At 35.9% G+C, this 25,186-nt stretch overlaps 1 protein-coding gene across 1 annotated transcript in view; it reads right to left on the bottom strand.

Moving 5' to 3' along the window:
• ZFPM2 (zinc finger protein, FOG family member 2) overlaps positions 1–21,209 on the bottom strand; it is a 385,277-nt gene extending 364,068 nt beyond the window's left edge. The window contains exons 1-2 of the mRNA XM_023223327.1: positions 21,173–21,209; positions 20,808–20,972 (exon numbers count right to left, since the gene is read on the bottom strand). Coding sequence (XP_023079095.1) covers positions 20,808–20,972; positions 21,173–21,209 — 202 coding nt within the window. The remainder of the gene's footprint in view (positions 1–20,807; positions 20,973–21,172) is intronic.
• Between the last annotated feature and the right edge of the window lie 3,977 nt (positions 21,210–25,186).

The raw sequence follows: 25,186 nt of genomic DNA, 5'->3' as shown, positions 1-25,186 counted from the left end.
CCCAGAGCAACCCATTAACAAGCAACCATGAAGCCACACTATTAAAAATTATATAGCCAAGGGCCCAGATTACAGAGAATAAAATCTAAGCAGAACCACTTAGAGAAGTTATTTTATATTCAGGTATTAACTGTATTGTCCTTAGATTCACACAAAGGAGTAAGTCTTCCTGCATCTTACTTTTACATTTTAGTTGTTGGAAACCTATGGTGCCATGCAAAATTCAACCAATCATGAACATTACTCACACATACTTTTGAAAATACAATGAGAAATATGAAAAAGAAAAAAAACAGTACTTTCTGTTGAGGACTATATAATCTAGTTGGGGAAATAGGCAATATGCATGAGAGCAGAAGCCACTGATAAAAACCTACAATTAAGATAGTTCATGAATAATTCCAAGTGGTAAGACATAAAGTATAGAAATTCAGAGATCAGAAGCATAGAAAGAGACTGACCATGAAGAAGTCATATAATGAGCCGGGCACAGTGGCTCAAGCCTGTAATCCCAGCATTTTGGGAGGCCGAGACAGGCAGATCACGAGGTCAGGAGATCGAGACCATCCTGGCTAACCCAGTGAAACCCCGTCTCCACTAAAAAATACAAAAAACTAGCTGAGCAAGGTGGTGGGCGCCTGTAGTCCCAGCTACTCGGGAGGCTGAGGCAGGAGCTTGCAGTGAGCTGAGATCCGGCCACTGCACTCCAGCCTGGGCGACAGAGCGAGACTCCGTCTCAAAAAAAAAAAAAAAAAAAAGAAGTCATATAATGAATTCTGGAGTTCTACCCTCACGTTGACTGCAATGAGATGCACTGGAGGTATTTCAGTGGGGGGACTGATATGACCCTGTGATACAAATACAGTAACCAACCTATATTGATTAAGTTCCTATGAACACACCTTGTCAGACTTTGGGTCTTTTGAGTTCTCCCTTACTCATTCCGTAACAACACTCATGTCTCAAACATTCTCTCTCCCAATTTTTGTGAGACTATGGGTGAGTCTACCCCAACGTACTGTATTAGGCAAATTACATATTTTTGGAAGAAAAAACAATGAGAAAAAATAGAAAGGAGTATGTCTGGAAGAATACATTGCCGAGTTATCAGAGTTACCACAAAAATTAGAACTTAAAGAAAATGATCCAGTTGAACTGACAAATGTTCACCTCTGTTACACAGAAGTGATACAAAGCGTTCTTTATTAGTTCATTAAAACACAGCTTTTCAAGGGCCAGGCACTGTGCTGGGCACTGAGAATATAAAACAAATGACTTCTCTCATACATCACATATAGACCAGTGTAGAATATAGACAGATCAATAGGGAATTGCAAGCTGGTGTGATAAGTGCTTTGAGGGAAGAAGTTCATGATGGGACAGGAGCACACAAGCATGACAACAAACCCAGACTTGATGCCACAGAAGTTTCTTGGAGGAAGAAACCAATAAATATCTGAAAATTTGAAGATGTGAAACTGAATTTTGTAGGTTTAATATCCTGAGGCTACATGACTAGAAACAACTCTTTTTTTCTTTTTTTTTTTTTTTTTTGGCGGGGGGGGAGACAGAGTCTCACTCTGCCACCCAGGCTGGAGTGCAGTGGCACAATCTCGGCTCACTGCAACCTCCGCTCTCTGGGTTCAAGTGATCGTCCTGCCTCAGCCTCCTGAGTAGCTGGGATTACAGGTGCACACCACCATGCCCATCTAATTTTTGTATTTTCAGTAGAGACGGGGTTTCACTATGTTAGCCAGGCTGGTCACAAACTCCTGACCTCTGGTGATCCACTTGCCTGGGCCTCTCAAAGTGTTGGGATTACAGGCGTGAGCCACCACTCCCAGCCAGAAACAATTTTTAAGATTAAAAATGGTAGCCACCTTCCCCAAGAATCCCATAGGAAAAAGATTATGGTAATTAAGTTATTGTGCAGGAAACATGGCAGCTTGAAGGTGGTGAAACCAGATAGTTCAATGACGTAAGAGTATAATCCAGAAGATGTTTTAAGATGCTAAAGAAATAGTTTGAAAAATACTTCAACTATCTAATGGCTGACTGAGTGAAGTCCTTTCCTTCATGCATATATTCCAAATTTACCCCTGATCATTCTCATCCAATATCTGATAGAAAAAGAAAATGACAAGATGAAAATATTGTAATTCAACCTATTAAGGGGTTGATTGAACTAGTAGTTTCATATGATTAAAAAACTTTCATTAAATATCACTTAACTGCCAAATAAGAACTGTAGAGTTAAATTTCAACTTGGTAGTAATACTCAATAATGATAACCTAGATTCGTTGAATGATTTGCTCTAATTTGTTTCATGCATTACAAATAATTAGATATTGAAAATAAGTATTGCAGAGTATTTAAAGAAGCACTACAAAAGTAGTGAAGTATACACGTTTAACAGCTCAAAATAAATTATAGTTTGTACCTCTTTTAAGCTACTTATAAAACTAGGTAAGGTGTATGCAATATATATCACATTAATAAAAAAATTTGGAGAGGAAAGAATAATTTAAACTTTCTAATTATTTAATCATATTTTTTAAAGGAAGAATGCAAATAAAAAAAGAAAGATGACTAAAACAAAAGAATCTCATATGAAATGATAAATTTAGATGTGGAAAACAGAATGGATCAGAATTTAATTTATATTCATTTCAACATCTGCTATATGCAAAACACTGAAATCATAAAGATGAATAAGGTATAGATCATGTCATCAAGATCAGACTCTATATTAAATCTAAACATGGCTATCATCTCTCAAGCACTACTCAGCACTAGGTATATTGCTAAATGCTTTATAAACACCACATCAACTGCTCTGCCATGTATTAATATTCCTATAGTTCAGAAAAATAAACCAAGGGGGAGAGATGTGGAAAGATGCCCAGGCACACTGCTAGTAAGTGGCAGAACCAGGATTTGATGCCAAGTTAGTCTGACTCCAAAGACCATGCCCCTAACTTATTAGGACATTACCATCAACGTCAACTAATGGCAAGCAACAGAGATAGCAGGATGTGATCTGACAGCTGCTTTCTCCTTATCATATTTGTCCCATTTCTTCATTGTGCTTGCATAATTTTTTTTTTTTTTTTTTTTTTTTTTTTTTTTTTTTTTTTTTTTTTTTTTTTGAGACTGAGTTTCTCTCTTGTTGCCCAGGCTGGAGTGCAATGGCTCAATCTCGGCTCACCACAACCTCCACCTCACAGGTTCAAGTGATTCTCCTGCCTCAGCCTTCCCAAGTAGCTGGGACCACAGGCATGAACCACCATGCCCGGTCAATTTTGTATTTTTAGTAGAGATGGGGTTTCTCCATGTTGCTCAGGCTGGTCTCGAACTCCCAACCTCAGGTGACCCACCTGCTTCGGCCTCCCAAAGTGCTGGGACTATAGGCGTGAGCCATCGTGTCCAGCCGCTTGCATATTAAAATAAAATGTTTTACCGATTTGATCTTCATAAGCATTATTTTGTCCCTAAGGTTTACTATTTTACTTGGCACTTAGTAAAATCAACTGCATACAAATGTTAATCAATTACCATTGCTCATTGACCAGTTAAAAAATTAGATTTTAGTTTCATTCTTTTTACCATAACTTACGGCAATATCATTACATTTGCTAATTAATTGCTTTCAGCACATTCTTTCTATTTAATAAATAAAACGTCATAATTTTCCAACTTTTAGATCCTTCATCTTCTAACTTTATCTCAGAAAGCTAGTTCTCATTTTTATGGTAATGTTTTGACATAATTCATTTTTTAATGCTTTTTACTAATGAAAAATAAGTGATTAAAAATAATTTAATCACATATGAAATCTCTGAATTACTTTTAAGAAACTTTTTTTTCTCACAAGAAAGACTTCTTTCCTTCCAATATATTTATTCTCATGAAAAAGTTATAAATATAACTTTATTTTGATATTAACCCAAGCTTCCTCCTGATTTAACTGAAATTGACTTTATTGACCAACTCTTTTTTTTTTTTTTTTTACTTCTATCCATTTTTGATTCTATGTTTGAAATCAGTACTCTAGAATAGCTTAGGAAAACTGGAATGAATAATTAATACCAAGATAATAAGGACAAGCTTGTTAAGATACTGCTTCACGAGCTGTGTTGGTAGGAAGAAGAAAGAAAGACAGAAAAAAAAGATGCCAAGAAGAGAATTATAGAAAGAGCTAGGAACTCATTTGACATCCATTCATTTACTTTCTAGATTTTTTTATTCATATACTTTTAAATAGAAATTTCAGTGTATTTTCAGCAAAGCACAAACATATTTAATGGGATAACCACTATATATATCCAGCGACCAATTCATAAAATGATGAAATGGAATAAATGTCAAGCAGTAACAAAATCTATAATATTTCTAAAATTATGGCTATGGAGTTAATGGTTTTCCATCACAAGATTAAACTCTTTTGTTACTCTTTTAAAAGATATCATACGTATTTTGCGGGCCTTTCCATTTTTCTTAGTCTAGGTTTCAGAATCAATGAGAGTCCTATAGGAGGAAATTGAAGGTGTTATTGAGCAATATAATGCATAGCATAAATGGCTCGGGGAAATGCACTTGAATATAGTCTTTGAAACACATGAAACAGGATCTTTAAATACCGTATTAGGTATTGTTGGTAAGGTGGTAAAAGCATTGGCTCCACTCGCCAGGCAAAAATAATTTAAAAACCGCAAACAAACACCTTTTCACTGAAAGTTAAATACTTCTGTAGAAATTAAAGATTTGCCACATTCTGAGACAGTCACTTTTTCAGCACAGAATAGCAGCAGTGTTTGAAAGCAGTCATGCAAGCAAACAGCCCTTCTCAACCTTGCTCTTTTAATCCATGTAGTTCCTATCAATATTAACCTCTTATAGAAATTCTTGTACAATATAACTATTGAACTTTCTTGACTAGGAGTGTTACTGTAGCTGTTAGTCATCCCTATAATGTATTTTGCAATCAGCTAAATCATCAAAGTATTTTTTAACAATGAACAGTTCAGAAGTGACAGATCTACTTTCTTGTTCACAACTGCTTATCAGAGAATAGATATCACATATGTTTTCCAGGTGCTTCCTATAGTTAGGATACCTTCACAGAAGAAGCTCATGAAAGATAAGGTCATAAAAGAGATGAAAAATGTGTGAGCTTCATACACTTATGGTTTTATCATCAGACAAGATAGCTTTGGTTAAAGGACTGTAACAGTCAAAAACAGAAAACTGCAGCTCATACTGAAGGGCGAGGATATTAAAGTTTAAGATTCAGTTTATGTTTGCTTTGCCTAATAGCCTCACAATATTGTCTAGCTTAAAACAATTGTTTGGTTATAGATTATCCAAACAGAAATGTCATGTTAAATTAACTCTATGTTACCAAATTATAGACACGATTCTAATCTCCAGGAACAAAAATAAAAACATGCAGCTGTCACCTTTATGGCAATACCTAAAACAAAAAAAAAAAAAAAAAAAAGCATTTCAACTGTTTGAAAAGAACAGATCCATTATGTCCATTATGTTTGTGGATTCCTATCCTGTTTTCTAACTCAGATCTCCCTTTGACTTACTACTTATGTATAATAAAATGTAGAGTTTTGCTATCTTCTGGGTAGTTATATTCAGTATACAATTATTTTTAAAAAAGCATGTGACTCCTTTGTAACCTATTTGGGGCTTTCCTATCTGACAAAATATTATTTTGACAGTAGTTTCAGATTCCTTAATGTGAAAGATTAGGCAGATCAAAAGACTAGAACACACATTTATTTGGCTACACATTTGAGGAATGTAGATGAGGAAACAATCCTGAAACAGTTGATAACAGTGGTCCAGGGCTAACACTGTCATGCTGAGAAGAAACTCCATTTCTTTTTTTTTTTTTTTTTTTTTTTTAATAGAGTCTCGCTCTGCCTCCCAGGCTGGAGTGCAGTGGCGCAATCTCAGCTCACTGCAAGCTCCGCCTCCCAGGTTCATGCCATTCTCCTGCCTCAGCCTCCCGAGTAGCTGGAACTACAGGTGCCCACCACCACACCCGGCTAATTTTTTTGTATTTTTAGTAGAGACAGGGTTTCACCATGTTAGCCAGGATGGTCTCGATCTCCGGGCCTCGTGATCCACCCACCTCGGCCTCCCAAAGTGCTGGGATTACAGGCACAAGCCACCACGCCCAGCCTCAATTTCTATAGTTAATGCATGACCACTGTCATTTGCAGTGTATCATCATAGCTAGTAACGGGAAAATATTGAAAATACTAATGTTTATGTTTACCGACATCATGTAAAAGTCACAATTGAAGTATCGATAACTGAGGAAGAAAGAACAGTGAATTATTGAACACAGTACTGAATATTTATCCCTGCTATCAATATTATCCTTCATATGAAAAGAGTTTTTACTCAAAGTTTAAGTTCATTGAAGATCTGATGCATAAGGGAAATTTCCACATGAGATAAAATAAGGCAAGTTTTAATCAGTATTGTCTTTTGATAATTTTATTCCTCATTATTTCTCTCAATGAGCACATGAAAGGGTGAGATACATAAGCAAGTGTGGGAAAACAAGGCATTCTATTTTTTTTTTCTTTTAAGTCAGAGTCTTGCCAAAGCTGGAGTGCGGTAGATGCAATCAGTTCACTGTAACCTTGGACTCTTGGGCTCAAGCAATCCTCCTGCCTCAGCCTCAGGTAGCTAGAACAATAGGCCCAAGCCACCATGCCCACCTAATTATGTCTACGTTTTGTAGATATGAGTATCTCACTGTGTTGTCCAGGCTGGTCTCAAACTCCTGGCCTCAAGTGATCCTCCTGCTGCAGCCTCCCAAAGTGCTGGGATTACAGGCATGAGCCACTGCACCCCGTCCAACATTCTATTTTAAACAATGTTTCTAAAATTTATATTTCAAAATTTATATTTAAATATTTTTTCTTATTATCCCTTCCTCTACCTTCCCTTCAAAAAGTCTCACTGTAACTAATGTCATTCCCATCAGAAGAAGATTCTAAATACCTACGGCATTTCTTGTTCCAAAGAAGAGACACCGTAACACCTTATGGTCTCTAAATGAGGATATTCTGTACTATAACCCGATCACAATTACATTGTTCTATCAGTAAGACACCACTATCTCTTCTGTTTGTCTGCCTCTGTGTTTATTTAAGAATATTATTCGTAAGCAATCACTCATTATCAAAGTGTTCCATTGTATTGTGAAATAGGACTTTAAGTCACACATTCAAAATGCAAAGGCTGGAGAAGTAGCCAATAGAGAATGCATATTCTAGGCCTAACAAAGGCATCATTCCTTATCTGAATCCCCTTTATATAACACTAGTTCAAACACTCTGATGACGAATGACTCTCAGAGCTCACAAATAAGGGCTAACATTTCTTTCTCCTAACAAATCCTGTTTTTTCCTCCCGCTTCATCACTGGAATTATCTTCCTCTTTCATTTTCTCTCTCTACCATGGCTTATGGAAAGCTCAGATTTGCAATTTCGTATTTCAGCTTTCAGAATATTTATCTTCCTCTTTATGCTTCCTCTCTACTATTTCCTGTCCTTAGCCTTATGATCATTGTCCTTCCTGGTCTCTCCGGTCCAACTCACACCCGTCTCTATTGCTCTCCTTGCATGCTCACCAGGCTGGTGTCGCTCACATGCTGTTCCCTCTACCTGAAACCCTATGCCTTCTTTTCGCCTAGTTAATGCCTCCCCAACTTCTATTCCAGCTTAAGTGTCACATTCTTTTTGTTGTTGTTGTTGTTGTTGTTGTTGTGAGACAGGGTCTTGCTCTATCATCCAGTCTGGACAGTGTTATGGTACTATCACGGCTCACTGTGGCCTCAAACCCCCAGGCCCAAGCAACTCTTCTACCTCAGCCTCCCAAGTAGCTGGGACCACAGGTATGTACCACCATGCCCCGCTGGGTTTTCTATTTTTCATTCTTTATAGAGATGAGGTCTCCCTTGTTGACAACCTGGTGTCAAACTCCTGGGCTCAAGCAATCCTCCCACCTTGGCCTCCCAAAGTGCTGGAATTACAGGTGTGAGCCACCATTACTGGCCAAGTGTCACATTCTTACAGACATTTTCTCTGACCTTCCTCACTAGATCAAACCACCCTGAACCATTTGCGTGATTATTTTATTAATGTCTGCCTCCTCACTATAAGGTAAATTCTGCGATATCCAGGACCTTACCTGTCTTTACTTACCCCTGTATCCACATGTCTGACATAGCAGGTGTTCAATAAATACTTACTGGATAAGCTAACACACGAATGTTGAATGCACTGACTGCCATTATGCTTTCATTCATTAATTATTCTAATAACCAAGCAAAGCAAATAAAAGCTATGCATTTTATATAAACTGAAAACCCTCCATAGTAACATAATTTAGAGTTGGGCATATGACCACCTGACAACAAAACAGAGGCTTCTCTTTTAGCATGGACCATACCATAAAAATAAGTTGTGGGCCAGGTGTGGTGGTTCATGCCTATAATCCCAGCACTTGGGGAAGCCGAGGTGGGCAGGTCACCTGAGGTCAGGAGTTTGAGACCAGCCTGACTAACATGATGAAACCCAGTATCTACTAAAAATACAAAAAAAAAAAAAATTATACAGGCATGGTGGCGGGCACTTGTAGTCCCAGTTACTCAGGAGGCTGAGGCAGGAGAATCACTTGAACTCAGGAGACAGAGGTTGCACTGAGCTGAGATTGCACCATTGCACTCCAGCCTGAGTGACATTGCGAGACTCCATCTCAAAAAAAAGAAAAAAAGTTGTGGACAATGGGATGCAAGCCAAAGAGTCCTGTGGCCACTTCTGGGAACCTATTGTTACAGTTGCATCTAATCCTAACAGAGTTTCCACATCTCTGTGGAAAAAAAAGAATATTCTAGGTCCCATCAGTCTCCTTCTAACTCAGATAGATGCACATCTAGCTTCCAACACCAGAGACAGTCCCAAATAAGTTATCACAAGACGTATTCAGACTATTTTTACTACAAGGTCTTCCAACAGCGTCTCCTCCCTTAGTGCCAGCAACAGGTTCTTGGCTGCTGGTGATAACACCAGAAAAACATAGATAGTACCCACAGCATTTTCCAGAGTTTCAGAAATGTAGACATTCTTTCCCTCTCTCTTCATTTTTAGCATAGCACTTTCAAAATCAGGCTTTTCATGAGTATCTGTGGTCTCTCTAGGCAAAGGGTAACTACCCTGTAATGATAATAGATTTGGAATTCAGGTATCTTATATAAATACAAACTCTTTTTGTGAATCTGTTTGGTTTTCCAACAAATTAGGAAGTTGAAAACAAACTTAACATTCTCGATCCTGGTTGTCTCCTTTGAAGATCACTAATACTTACAGGTACTAAAAGGGGTTGATTCAGGCTTGGTGGAAACCAAAGCTTACACAATTTAGGGGGCCTCCTCAAGAAAAAGAATTCAAAGTCCCACTTACAAAATTAGGTGCAGGGCCTTGGGAGGAATCTGTCCAAGTGAGGAGTTCTGAAGTTTAAGCTTCATTAACCTCATAGTAACCACAGTAAAGGTCAGAACTATCTTTCTCAGATAAACGGTACTGCCCCAGTGCTCAGATGTTCAGAAACCCCTGTTAAACAAGCCTCAGAATTTTGAAGCAACACTTAATATTTATTTGAATTATCCAAGTTTCAGAATTGTCCCACACTGTTTTGAACTGTCCTAGGTCTATCATTTGATAAAAAATAATTAAACAATTGTGAAATAAACTAAAAAGGAGAATGAATAGATCTAATATATTTGACAGTGTTAAGTGTGAAAATAAGATGCATACTACATACTTTTTCAAAATGCATTCCTTTTATTAGTAATTTGATATTTTTAGGGGCATCTTAAAAGTCACCCAACACAACTGCCAATATTGTAGGGAAAACACATCTGAATTGGGTTTTCCTTAGCATAAAAGCTACTTTTCCTGTCCATTTTTTTTTTTGTATCATTTTGCATTTTTGTAGAATTGTTTCTCGTTAAAGGTTAATTGTATTTTGGTATTCCCTTTAGGAGTCAGCCACCAATACAGAATATAGGAGTACAGAATGCACAGATTAAATGAGGCAGATGCGTGCTGGTGAATGGTTTCCACATTAGAATGATGCACATTACCATAAGGAAGCTTGGGAGTGAATGCATTGCTTCCTTAATCAGCCCAAGTTTAACACTATTCTAAATATATATATATATGTAGAATAGTACATATATATGTGTATATATATATATATCTCATTATACTCATTGCATATCTTTAAAACAAGGCAATATAATTTTCAGTTAGTATAGAGACTGATATAATATATATATATATATATATTTCCTTGTCTATCTTGTGCACATGTTTTCTTTCCTTTCTTAGATCACTGTATCTTTAAGAAATGAGAAAATTATTTATGTAGTCATATTTCTGCCTCTATACATGCAGGATCACATATGGTCACACATACATATCCATGCTTACGAGAAACAGGTAACACAGGTTCTCAGTATTGGTTAACTTGCCTGGGCCATAATTTGCATTGAAAAAAATTACAATTTACCTAAGACCTAAAATATACCATCTTGAGCTAATCATATAGCAACAATAGAAATTACATCAAATCGCATTGTTAAATACGTAGAAAGCAAAGTGTTTTCTATATCTATATAGATATAGATATAGACAGATTTCCAGCTTGGTAAATTTATATCATTAAAAATAATCCTTAAAGAGACCTTCCTTTCTGTCAGAAAAAATATAATCACAGCCTACTGTCTGTGCAATTCCACTTTCCATCTCTGCTATGTGCTAAGACTTGTTAAGATACAGCCACTGTCAAGTTTCAGAACAGTTCCTTGTCTAATCTTTCTACTTCTCCAGATCTTTGATATAGAACCTGTTAGAATGCATTGCTTACTTTTCCAGTTCCTATGTTTATCTCACTTCCACTCTTACCATCTGTTGTACTGCATTTCCTTCAGAAAAGTGAAAAGTTTTCACAGTGCCCAGAGCTTTCCCTGCAAACAATGCCCTTTTCCCCTCTTCCTTCCTTCCTTTCTTCGTTTTTTATTTAGTCTTATTTTGTGTTGAGGTCAAACTATTTTAAAGAGTTCACTTTGCAAACATTTCTACAAGGCTGAAGTTCTTATCCAAATAGTTTTGATGGATTTGTAAACATTCCTGCCATTTATTACTGGCTTCTGCCCAAATACACACATTTTGGTGTGTCCTCACTCTTTTAAATTACCTGAAAGCAACATCATAAGAAACAGGCAGTGAGAACCTGTAGCTTATTGCATATCTTTAAAACAAGGCAGTATAATTTTCAGTTAGTATAATGAGACTAACGTGCTTTCAATATAGCCCCTTACATTATATCAAAATCCCAACTCCACTTATTGCAAAATGGTTTATACTGACAGAGTCTTTCAAGAAGTACCAAAAGATAGAAATATTTTAAGAACATCCCTAATTGACTTAGGTTAGCCTTTTTCTTTATTTGGTTTTGTAAACACCCTTATTTTTGACTGACACAGCATGTACAATTAGTGTTTAATAGAAAATGCCCAGTAAAAATACCTTGAAAAAGTGAGCTTTATACTTCATATATCCAACCTTTTCAGATGTTTTCCTCTCCTTCCTTCTACAAAAGTTATATAACAGTGGACATCAGGAAGCAAAATTAGTTCTCTATTTTTATTAAGGACCAGTAATGCAAGTTTTAATTCTGTGTTAGTCTTTAGTAGTTTTGTTGACTTTGGCCAAGTTGCTGAGCCTCTGGAAGTCACAGGTGAAAACAGCATCTACCGTGTAGGACAGTAAGTTGATTAGAGATGATATATATACAGGAAGATGTCTGACTTTCAGGAGCAGTCAGCAAATGAACGTTGTTATTACCATTATTAAAATTATTATAATTGGCACATAGCCCTAATGCCAATCTCTGGAATCTCACTGAATGACAAAAAAAAAGAAGCTGAAACAGCAATCTGCATCCTTTATCAGTATTTACTTTATTGGTGCAACACATTCAGTTATTTTTACTTGACCTTTTAAGAACAACAAAAAAAGTGGCTGAGTTTATTACTATAATTAAATTCATCGCACCACAGCTTTCTACATTTCCCATTACACAGTCTATGTTTAGGCTTACCAGAGATAAAGATATCCCATCAGGTAATGGATGGACAAATGCTTTAATATTGCCTGTTGCTTCTCAAATGATAACAAAAGCATTGTGAAAAATTTTACATACTAATAAGAAAATCTACATTTATGTGAGAAGATTAAGAGCTTTTTATCAAGTTTAATACGCCTCAAAAATACCTTTAGCAGACTGCACAGTTGAGATCTGTTGGTCAGCTCACAGAAAGAACAATGAATTTAGTTTGTCATATGCTAAACGGTAGTACATATTATCATATGTTACTCATATAAATGACCGTAGGTCATTTCAAACATTGTATAAGAATTAATCACTTTAATTTGGTTGCAGTTATGATGATATATCTGAAATGAGAGATGAGGTAAGTAGACAAAGCTTTATCTGACCCTTACACAGAACACTCAGTCATGAAGCAAATTTTTATACCTTCCGATTCCATCAAAACCAAGAAAGTGTTTACTCTTATAAGAACAGAGTTCCTTCACATGCTCTCCCATTTTTCCAACAATTGTGGTTTTTTAAAAAATCAGTCTCATATCAAACAAAAACTATGTTTTGGGACTTTTAAGATGGCTATAAAAGAGCACTTACAGGACGCTAATTTTTTTTTTTTTTTTTTTTTTTTTTTTTTTTTTTTTTTTTTTTTTTGAGATGGAGTCTCACTCTGTCGCCCAGGCTGGAGTGCAATGGCGCGATCTCGGCTCATGGCAACCTCCACTTCCCGTGTTCAAGCGATTCTCCTGCCTCAACTTCCCGAGTAGCTGGGACTACAGGCACACACCACTGCACCCAGCTAATTTTTGCATTTTTAGAGACGGCGTTTCACCATGTTGGCCAGGCTGGTCTCGAATTCCTGACCTCGTGATCTGCTAGCCTTGGCCTCCCAAAGTGCTGGGATTACAGGGTGAGCCACTACCTGGCCTATAGGACACTGTTAACCTCTATGTTTACATTCTAAAAAGTATTACTTCTCATTTTGCGTTGCTAGATGATTTACCTAAGAAAAAGTTAATGATTTTAAAATAAATTTCAGGAAAAAGAAGTACTGAATCCAGGAAAACAGAGGCTCTGCCAAGGAACAATAATGTCATGTGGAGGGAGGGGGAGGTGGCGGAGAAGGGAAGGGAGGTTCCTGCCAAGCAAAGCTGGGGGCTGTTCAATCAGCCCTATCAGTGCTCCATCAGTGTCTCCACTCCAGCCAAATCCAGAGAAAACAAGGAGTCAAAGATTCAGGTCAATAAGCTTATAGGCGATTTGCACAAACAGTTCCTCCAGCAAGGTAAAAAACAAAGTCATATTGGCTTTTCTTTTTTATTCTTTCTCTTTGAACTCCCTGGTCCAAACACACCCTGGAAATGTCAATGTTATATGCAAGAATTTAAAGAGCTGAGCTTCTTAATCCCGTTAAGAAAAAAGGAAAAAAGTTGCCTGTAAAGGTCCCCTTCCTTATTGAACTCAAAGTGATTATGGTAGAGCTGTCTTATGCAGGTTCTGATTCCAGTTACTCAAGCATCAGAGGAGGCAAAAACATGTCATTAAAGGCATAACCAAGAAGGAAAGAAAGCATGTTCATTGAAAGGGTTTATAAAATATAGTGAAATAGACTTTCTGAACTAAAAATAATAATAAAATGAACATAAGAAACGAGGAAACAAAATACCATGATGTTTGACATGGGATCAAATGAAAAACAACGGTTACTACTCCCACAACCAAAACTGCATAAATATACAGTTTAAAAAAATTCTTTTCGTTAAGACTCCAGATAAACTTTTGTTGCTTTACCTTAACATTCAGGCACCGGGGCAGGGAGGGATTAATGCCAATAACCTCAACTTAGATTTGTTACAAGTAACAAGGAGGAATATGGCTTTTCCTCTGTTATGTCTTAATCTTTAAACAAAGCCACAAAACTACAGGAACCAACAGAAAGAATGGAGGATGGGAGGAGGGGGGAAACATTTCAATGAGCCTGGCAGCCTATTGGCAGAAGAAGTTGAGTACAATGACGAAACTGGTTCTACTTCTCTGCCCCTCAATCTTTCTAATTCAACAATGTGGAAAGACAGAAAACACAAACCCAACTCTGCTATTGTGGAAGGGAACAAAGTGACTCATATCATCCTCAAACACCCCCAAACTGCTGTTCTGGAAACCACATTAATGAGCTACAGATGGAGTCTCATCAAGTCCTTGGCTACAGGGATAATTCTGATTGGGGTTATCTGTATCCCCTGACAGCTTTCCCATTTCACCTGTTTCAATTTCCTGCTTAACCTTTCCTTTCTGCAGGCCTTTCTTCTCCAGGCGTATACAAACTGTGTCGTGGCCATGTCTCGTCTCCCAGTCTTACCTCAACTCTCTTCTGTGGCTCACACACTATAGTTTCTTTCCACAGTTCTGTTCCCGAAGGCTTCCATAGTGGTGGGAATCCAACAGATTCCAAGAGCAGCGAGTTCTACAGGTGTGACACTGCCTCTTCTGCTCCCCAGCTCTCTGCTGTCCTCTTCTGGCTTCCTACAACACTAACCTCATAGGTACTACAGACTTGACTCAGTACTGGAAGCTCATTCCTTTCTCTCAAGTCTCCAATCAAAGTTCACCTTCCCCATCACTCTATGAAATTGCATGTGTGTGCACGCTATTTCGCCCTACCAACTTTGCCTGTTTTATTTTTCCTCATGTTCTTCTATCTCACCTAACATTATAAAATGTGATTCAATTGTTTATTGCCTCTCTCTCTCTCCTCCTGAAAGTGGGGATTGACTTTTGTCTAAAGCTGTATCCCAGCTCTGAGAAGAAGGTCTGGCAAAAAGCAGATGCTTACTTAATATAAGGGTTGAGTTGTATTGAATTTGATCTAGTGAACATAAGTGAAAGTTTCTGACAGTCCTATTAAGTATCTGATATGTTTGCTTTTGATTGGTATTAATTACTTCTAGGGCTAACATTAAATCCAAGTCTGAATAACCCAGGTTTTTATTCTATTTTCTTTAGTATGCTTTACATTTTTTATGTTAAAGAATCTTTGAAATAACCTTTGTTTTCTGCACACTATGTGGACTATTTTTGAATGCAGTGAGAATTTCCTTTGTTACACCATGTATCTTTCCTTACTTTATGTATTTCCATCACGACCCCTCTTTTTAGTCCTAGTATTTCCAAACTGAAGAGCGCTAATTTCAGTTCATTTTTCTAGGGCATTAACTACACCCAAGTATGTCTCTGACCATTCTCCATATCTAGATGCAAGGACGAGGCATAAAGATTTTTCATCTTCCCAAAGCAACTTTGATAGCATCATTTTCCATTCTGGCCTTTGTTTTAAAATCATAACATCAGTCAGTAATTTGAAAGGACCCTCTTTAACTTTCCTGGATAATCATTGTAGATAATTCAAAGTTCACGTACATGTAGTTTCTTGGGGGTTATCTTTGTTGTTCGTAATTCAATAGGTTTTGGGGGAACAGGTGGTTTTTGGTTACATGAATAAATTCTTCAGTGGTTGATTTCTGAGATTTTGGTGCACCCCTCACTTGAGCAGTGCACACTGTTCCCAGTGTGTAGTCTTTTATCCCTCACTGCCCTCACCTGAGTTATCTTTTTTTAATAGCATTACATTCTACTAGCATCCAGGGACACTGACCTGATTCTTCATGTTCACATATTTTGTGACATTCTCCTGGAATTTATCCCAAAACATGTTTATTTCACTTTATAATTATTAATTAGAACTGCTCCATGCCAACCCCACTCTGAAACTCACTGTCTTTGAGTTTACCCAAGAATTGCTCATATATAGGTGTTCCCACTTGCCAATAGTGACATAACTAAACTCCCAAGGTTGCTTTGCAGACCACATATATTTCAGTTCATATTGATTTGCTTAGTTCTACAAATACATTGATGTACTTCCATGTCGGGGCACATAAACCAGAAGAAAAGCAGACAAAATAACTGAATCAAAAAATTCAGTACCACAGGAAATATATAGCACTTATGGACTGAGTCTTGATGTCTTCATCATTTATAAATTCAAGGAAATAATCTTGCTTGTTTCCTTCCTCCCAGAGATACTGTAAGGCAAGATGCCACGTAATCTAAACTCATAAACAAAAAAAGACAATGTAAATTGAAAGCATTGCTTTATATTTTGCTAAAATGTTTAAAATCTAAAGATATCAAAGTAAATTTCAAGTAGCATCTTTTTATAAACATAGTTCTTTCCATTTCTTTGAAATGAAAAATAGGAACATGAAATATGTAACTAATCCAAAATAAAAAGAGACACAGGAAACGCCAATAGAATTGCCAGGTTCAAATTTTAAGCATGCAACTATAACAAGGGTATCTCTGAGATGGATTTATATAATTAAGAATTTTATACATTAACTTTAACATAAAATTCTGACCAACAATCTTGGACATTTCTGTGGAATCTTACATTATACGAGTGATTTGGGTTTTACTTAATCACATAGTTTATAATGACTAGAAAGTTTACTAATATTAGTAAACACAACTTTGAGACTTGTAGAAAAACTTGCCCTTCAACAAGAACATAGATAATATCAGTGTGGAACTGAGAAAAGTATTACAATAATAAGAGCCATTGAAGAACTATAATTTAGTTAATCACTGAAAATATCCTGTATAATATAGATGCTCAATTTCAAAAGGAAGTAGAAACTTTATGATAAGCTATGTCTTCAGAAATGTACAAAGTTTTTCTTTTTCTTTAAAAAAGTTATGATAACATATGATTGGTTTTATACAAAATCCAGTTGCTAAAATATGACTAAAAATACGTAGTAACTCTATGTGTATCCTCAGTATGCTCCCCTGATAATGTGTCAAAATGTCTTGTTTAGAGAACTTAGACCTTCTGGCCACATTTTTTTATCTGAACTTTCAAGCTACCCTTTGTTTAACAGAAAAATAAATTCAATGTACAAAATATTTATGCTTGGGACCCACATAAGTAAGTAGGTCACAGGTAAATTTTGATCATGGTTAGCCTTTAGACCAAGAAACTTTCCAAATAATCCAATTCCTTTTCTAGTAAGTATCAACAATTTTTAAATTGTCATAAATGATTTAAACTATGCACAAAAAGTATGTTTCATTAATGAATCCAATATATTATTATTATTATTATTACTATTATTATTTTCTTTTTGAGATGGAGTCTTGCTCTGTCACCCAGGCAGGCGTGCAGTGGCTCAATCTCAGCTGTCTGTAACCTCCACTGCCTCCTGGGTTCAAGCAATTCTCCCTGCTTCAGCCTCCCGAGTAGCTGGGACTAGGCACCACCACCACACCCGGTTAATTTTTGTATTTTTAGTAGAGATGGGGTTTTGCCACAGTGGCCAGGATGGTCTCAAACTCCTCACCTCAGGTGATGTTCCCGCCTCAGCCTCCCAAAGTGCTGGGATTACAGGCGTCAGTCATCATGCCCGGCCTAAAAATATTTTTCTTCAGAGGAACATGTCTTATTTGCTTTTCCAGTAATGACACTGACATTGTTAACCATTTAAATACTTCTAGTATTTTTTTTTTTTTTTTTTTTTTTTTTTTTTTTTGCGATGGAGTCTCACTCCTGTCACACAGGCTGGAGTGTGGTGGCACGATCTTAGCTCACTGCAACCTCCGCCTTCCGGGTTCAAGCAATTCTCCTGTCTCAGCCTCCCAAGTAGCTGGGATTATAGGCATGCGCCACCACACCCGGCTAATTTTCGTATTTTTAGCAGAGATGGGGTTTTGCCATGTTGGCCAGGCTGGTCTCAAACTCCTGATCTCAGATGATCCACCTGCCTTGGCCTCCCAAAGTGCTAGGATTACAGGCGTGAGTCACCAACCTGGTCACTTCTACTCTTTTAATTGCTAATCTGTCCTCTTCCTCACAATTGGCAATAAAATATAATTATGTGTCACTGAGAAAAATTGAGAATTTCAACAGAAAGATTAGTTTCTGATTTTCCAGAGAGAAAATATTCTCTTTCCATTGTAGCTAATCACCTTAAGTGAAGAATGGATAGCATTCCTTGCATGACCTCAAGGAATGAAAAATCTATCAAAGAGTTGTCTTTCCTTTGTACCAGTTCCAACTGACTTCAGTGGGAATTCCCTGGTCGTACATTCTGTGAGAGTAAAATAATGAAATTATTTTCCTATCAATAGTAATATTGCTATTTATCCTGACAAATATCATGTGAAAATAAGAATTAGGACGGGCGCGGTGGCTCAAGCCTGTAATTCCAGCACTTTGGGGGGCCGAGATGGGCGGATCACGAGGTCAGGAGATCATGACCATCCTGGCGAACACGGTGAAACCCCGTCTCTACTAAAAAATACAAAAAAAACTAGCTGGGCGAGGTGGTGGGTGCCTGTAGTCCCAGCTACTCGGGAGGCTGAGGCAGGAGAATGGCGTAAACCCAGAAGGCAGAGCTTGCAGTGAGCTGAGATCCAGCCACTGCACTCCAGCCTGGGCAACAGAGCGAGACTCCGTCTCAAAAAAAAAAAAAGAAAATAAGAATTATTATTCCCACCCATTATGACCTTCTACTTTCAAACTAAACATTACAGAATTATCTTATAATACATGTAGGTTATATATTATTTAATATGGTCTCTATATCCTATACTAAGTATTATTTTACATACATCTGACATTAAACATTTTTCCAACTGTTTATAAAATAATTAATAATAATATCTACTGAATCCTGTTCAGAACAATTGTAATTTAATGTTTTTTCTTAGTTCCTAAAGGCCTGTCATTATTTTTCATGAGTCAGGACTCTGGTTAGTACAGCTGGAGTGACTGTCCTAAGACCACAGTTACATCATCATGTAAGCATTTGCCATAAATCTATTTTCTCCCAGGAAATTACTACCTTAAAACTTGGAGTTCTTTACTCTTTCATTAAACATACCCCTTAACCAGAGATCATCCCAAAATTTGCAATTCATACAGTAATACCTATCATACTGCCTTCCTGGATGAATTAAATTGACAAAAAGTATGAATCCATACATTAACTCTTTTATCCACCTTCTAACTCTCAGTTCCTCTCTTTATTGCAATATCGCAACATAAGGTAGGTCTTCTACAATGCACAAAAGGATGTATTTCCTAACAAGAAAAAAATTGAGATGTCTTCAAACATAAATTTAAAAAATATCCATCTCCAGCCAGCTTAGATTTATTGCCATAGCTACATATCATCAATAAATGGTTCTAGCAACTAAGGAAAATATTAATTTGGCTTGAAACCTGAGTCAACACTAGGGAAAAAAAGCCTATTTTGTTCATACTTTTCTAATTTTCAATTAAAAATCTCTGATGTAGGAAACAAGGACCATGCTACAAGTCATCTTGAGGTCTACATGGTTAAGGAGATTTTTTTGAATTTCAATGTGTCCAGGCGCCATTCTGTTTCCACAGTTTTAGGGCCTGGGGTTCTACTGACGACAGGGATGGGAGCTGACTGACATCTTTTGTTTCTGACATTTTTTGTTGACACCATCAACAAGAGAAAATGATACTGGAACTTTTAATGATTAAATACATACATGGCCACCAAGATATGCGAATTGACATTTTTTTGAGAAGCTATAATGGCATTCTTGATTTGAGACTATGAAGTCTGATTAACATATTCAAACATACACACATACAAAAAGTCCACTTTATTATATTTATCTGCCTAAGAAACAAACATGTCTGAATAAAAATGGTGCATACACAAACACAGACATACAGAAACAGACATACACTTCCAGTCAAGCCCTCTGCAAAAGCAGCTGTTCTAAACCAAGGAAGTGATCCAAACATTTGTGAAAACTGTACATTGGTGCAGGAGGAGATAAAAGACTTGCAAAACAATCAAATACAAATAAATATATAAGAATCATGAGAAACCTTAAACTGACTTATGAAAAAAGTAAACAAATGAGTATATATGCTCCATGAGAACACAGTCACTGGCAAGGCCATCTGGCTGCAAGTCATGGCTGGAAATCACTTGCGACATGTCTCAAGTGCTTCTTGGATTATACTGTTAATGTGTCAAAAAAGTATCTAGAATGGAGAAAGAATGTGTATCTTTTTATTTGACAATATCCCCAAAGCACCATCCTCACTGTTGAAAGTCAACATTAAACACCTAAAGCATTCGGTTTTCAAAAGGAATGAGCCGGAACCTTAGTTGAGAACTCTCTGCCTCATTCAGTGCTAATGTTTAATGCCTAATTTAGTGCCTTGCAAACAATTAACATTCAATAAATTCTTGTTGAAAGAATGAATGAATAAATGATCAACATTAAATATATTACAGTTAATTGGCCAATAACATGAAGAATGTGATAGTTAATTGGCCAATCAACATGAAAATATTTGTTTCAATATAAAAAATTACTGGTTGTTAGAGTGGACTTACTCGTGTCCCTCGAAATAAAATTTTATGTTTAAAAAAATCTGTACTTGTTTTCAGACGGCTGAATTATCTGTCAGCACTTTGAGCACTATTATGCTTTTTTTAAAACATTACAAAATCATTTAAGTGGACTCACATATTACTTCGAACCATCAACAATTACCTTTGTTACAAAAGTATTCCACTTCTTCACAGCTCAGATTTTCAGGCCCAAATTCTGTGGAAAAGCTTTCCTCCAATGGAAAGTCTCCTTTGGAGATGATGTCTGTTTCCTCTGATGGACATTCTTCTTCCTCATCTTCAATGGCATCTTCAAGCAGCCCTTGAAAAAGAATCAGGGACACTGTACCAAAAATATCCAAGGAAGACAGTGAAATAAAATCCTTAAACAGAGCCTTTTCTTGTTACAGTGGTGAGGAAAATAATATAATCTAAGTAGTACCACCAAGGGGACTCACACAAGATAATGCTACATCCGTATACACAAGGAATAATGACCTATGATGAAAGATCCAAGGAAACCAGTGTCAGAAGTTATAACATAGAAAGCAACCTGCATCTCCATTGCTTCCCCACCCCCAACCTCAAGCCCCAAACTTATTTTTTTGATTCCCTCTTTAAGAGCAAAACTGTGCACTTATGTTCATTTGTTAGAATTAACTGCCTGGTAAAGAGTACAAGTCTCTTTTACACTGTTGTACAATTTTACCTGAGATTTTAATAAAGATTTAAAGTAATTGAATGCATTTTAATTGAACTGAGATTTTAATAAAGTCTATACTTTTAAAAATCCATCTTAAGAGTGGATTCTGAGAAAAGATTTCATTATATGTGTTTGAGGCTTGAAGAAAAATTACATATTTCTCTCCCTGATGAAAGCATAACCCTATTCATAATTAATTGAATTTTTTCTGAAATGAAAAGTGGTTTTCTAATGAAAAAATGTAATTTGTATTTATGTGATACTTTTTCAGTAATAAAAATACAACTCCCTTGGAGAGAATGAGAGTGAGGGGCGCTACATTAATGGACCTATTTTATTGAAAGGAAAGGGAGGGCTGGAGTTGTTCAGACCGATCTGAAGTGGACTACATGGGAATACCACTGGGCTGATTATGAATTTCTGACTGCCTCTAAAGAATCGAAGTAACCAACTCATTTTAATAAGTAAAAACTGCATTTGCTCCCAAAGAAGTGATGTGGCATTTTATCCAAAGAACACAATTATGGTAATTTTACTAATTGTCACTCATGGCAGCAGTCTCATCAGACAGGCTAAATACTCAAAGGCTCAGGCAGCCTCTCACTCTCACTTTTTAGATATGCGCTAGGAAATTTCCAGGACCTAAGGAGCAATCTTATAAATAATTTAAAATAGTACATATACTACAATTTTTATATCTATGTACATAAATAGAAATAAGTATCATATCTAGGGTTTCCCCAAAAAGTAATTGTCAAAGGACTCAATTAATATGACACGTTGGCCTAGACAAAATAATCGGATGGGTTTAAATGAAGGGACATCCAACTGAAAATTTCTTGCAGAGTCTCTTTGTCCTTTAAAAAATGTGTTTTACCCTTCATTCTTTAAAAGAGCAAATGTCAAGAAAAAAAGGATGCCCTAATTCCACTCTGGTCATATCGTGTTTTATTATACATTCTGTGTGCTCAAGGTAGAGGGTTAAAAGAACCATGGATTTTGTTTCTGCGCCAACCACATTCAAAAGTCATGCATCTCATATTAGATTTTATCTTATTAACTGTTTCAAGTTTACAATGTATAATCTTTCACCTTTTAGAACAATTATGTCAAAGAGCAAGACAAGCAAAAAATATATAAAATAGTAATAATATAAAATATTGTAATCTTTAAATCATTTATTTGATAATTTCAAGCGATAAGTTCAATTATTAATGCTAAGTCTAATGAGAACTTAGCATTAATAGATTACATGATTTTCATTTATGTATTTCATTTTGTATATATACCATAATACATCCATGTAACAAATTTGTTGTTATAATTAATAGAATATTTCTTTTTTTCAAAAAATGTAATTATAACAACAAATTTGATCAAAAGAAGACATGAGCTATATCATTTGTTTCATGTAGGAGTTTCAAAGTACTTTCTATTTTTTCATTTGTATAATTTAAGGGGTACAAGTGCAGTGTTGTTACATGGATGTATTATGGTATATATACAAAATGAAATACTATTCAAAGCACTTTTTTACATGATCTTTAAAATAATCCAGTGAAGTAAGTATGAGAGTTATGACTGTTTTTATTTTGCAGATTTGAAAAATGAAGTTCAGGAGGTTAGTTAACTAGAATAAGGTTTCCAACTGATAAGTGAAAACGTTAATGTGAAAATTTAAGATTATTATTATTTTTTGAGAAAGGGTCTGGCTCAGTTGCCCAGGCTGGCATACAGAGGTGCAATCACAGCTTGCTGCAGTTTCAAATTCCTGGGTTTAAGTGACTCTCCCACCTCAGCCTCTGGAGAAGCTGGGACTACAGGCATGAGCCAAGAGATTTTAAAAATACTTTTAATTAATATCCTACTATGTAAACCAGTCTTTGGTAGTTATAAATGCATTGCTTCGGAAACAACTTTAAAACATAGGTAACTTAGAAAATCGTTAATTCCTATTAACATAATTATTTATTCATAGATGCTTAATGATCTAGTCTTTAAAAATTGAAAACTCTCTTGTTGCTCTTCTCAAATTACTGAAAGTCAACCAAAATACTAGACCCTTCCCCAAAGTCAGAAAGATAGTCTTATAGACTTATCAAAAATAACATAATTACTATTATTTTTATTTACATAATTTATACTCACACTACATCAATATGTAAAGTAACTTCTAATATCAATTTTAACAGAAATTACAATATATACTTCTTTTGAAATATATACTTCTTTTGGAATATATACTCTGAGTTTAGGAATGAAAAGTAAAGCTCCAACAGATATTTTCATACATAAAATATGAAAAACAGAAAAAGAAATTCTTTTTTTTCTGGATGCTGTTCAATTATAAAAGCCTGTATATAATAAAAAGAATGTATACATATTATACATGTTTAATTAACAGTAATATATAGCTTTCCTTTTACAAAATGAAATTCTAGGCATACGTACTCTTTTAGAAGAGGATTAACTAAGAATGATATGTAATGAATAATTATTTACAATATTCAATGACAAATTGGCTTCAATAGTATGATATCAATTTAAATTTAATCACTGTATTAAAAAATATATTGACATGCTCATGGGAAAATTTGAAAGAAAAATGTACACACAAAGCATTTATTTATTTTTAAATCTCAAAGTCATGTTACAGTAATTTAATATGTACACAGATATATATGTATATTTATATATACATAATCTTTTATTTATCAAAGTCTTTGATAAGATCTTAGTATTATATATTTCAGGGTTGTTTTATTTTACATGTTGGCTCTTCCTTTGCAATTCCAAGCACGGAATTAAAAAGAAGCACCTACATGTTTAAAAATGAATTATCAAAATTCAAATAAAAGGTGAAAAATCACTGAACTCATTTGTTCAAAATTTTTTGAACATGAGATCTCATTGTCAATATTTAAAACAGGCCATAGGAAGGTCATTTGGTGACCAACTTGTATTTCTTCCAAAGCAAGTGTCAGCTTTATATAATTTACTGTACTTTAAAATGTGAAATAACTAACCATTTCTTTAGCTATGCCATCAAATCAGGCTCTGGGAAAAAGGTTTCTTTTAAAATGCATAGTATTTATGGTTTAAGATCAGATCACACTCTACTCTCTATATTGCATGTTTCTTTAACAGGAAAACCTTACAGATAATCGGTGGCCATAAACTAACATTTTAAAAGGGTAAGAGACACTTGAAGCACAAGTACAATTAATAGCACCAATGAAGGAGGGAATGAAGGAACCTCCTGTGTATGGATTAGTGGGCACAGAAGTCCACTTCAGAAAAATCACCACACATAATTTGACACAAATAATAATATCTACTCAGAAAAGGCTCACGACTGAGCTCCATGTGCCCTCATGGAGAAAATTACTTCTGATTGAGGCCACTTGGCAGGCAAGTGTGAGGAAATCTGAATTTCAGCTCTTCAATTGCTTCTGATTTACAGATATTCAAACACACTCACCAGAATTAATAGTCTCAATGTTTATAAATATGAATATTTACCTCATTAAAAAATACTAGTGATTAGTTTTACATCCTCAAGCTATGAACACCGTGGTGCTATATGTTAGGCCCACAAGGCTGTTCATCGTCTCTCAGAATAAATGAGGAAGCATCCTCTCATATTCTATACTGGTTGAATAATGGGAATAACTGGGAAATTCTGGTGAGTGCAAAGTAGTACTTCCATTTTCAGAGAAGAGAGGCAATTGTGTGTCCAGGACTCTTTGTTGACCACAGCTACCTTTGCCCTCTGGAAAGAAAGCGGAAGATAAGAAGGGAAGTGTAGATTCACCACACCTGATGATGCGGAT

The sequence above is a fragment of the Piliocolobus tephrosceles genome, chromosome 7, assembly GCF_002776525.5.
Source record: "Piliocolobus tephrosceles isolate RC106 chromosome 7, ASM277652v3, whole genome shotgun sequence".
Taxonomy (NCBI): Eukaryota; Metazoa; Chordata; class Mammalia; order Primates; family Cercopithecidae; genus Piliocolobus; species Piliocolobus tephrosceles.
The sequence above is the reverse complement of the archived record's forward strand: the minus strand, read 5'-3'. Positions and strand labels throughout refer to the sequence as shown.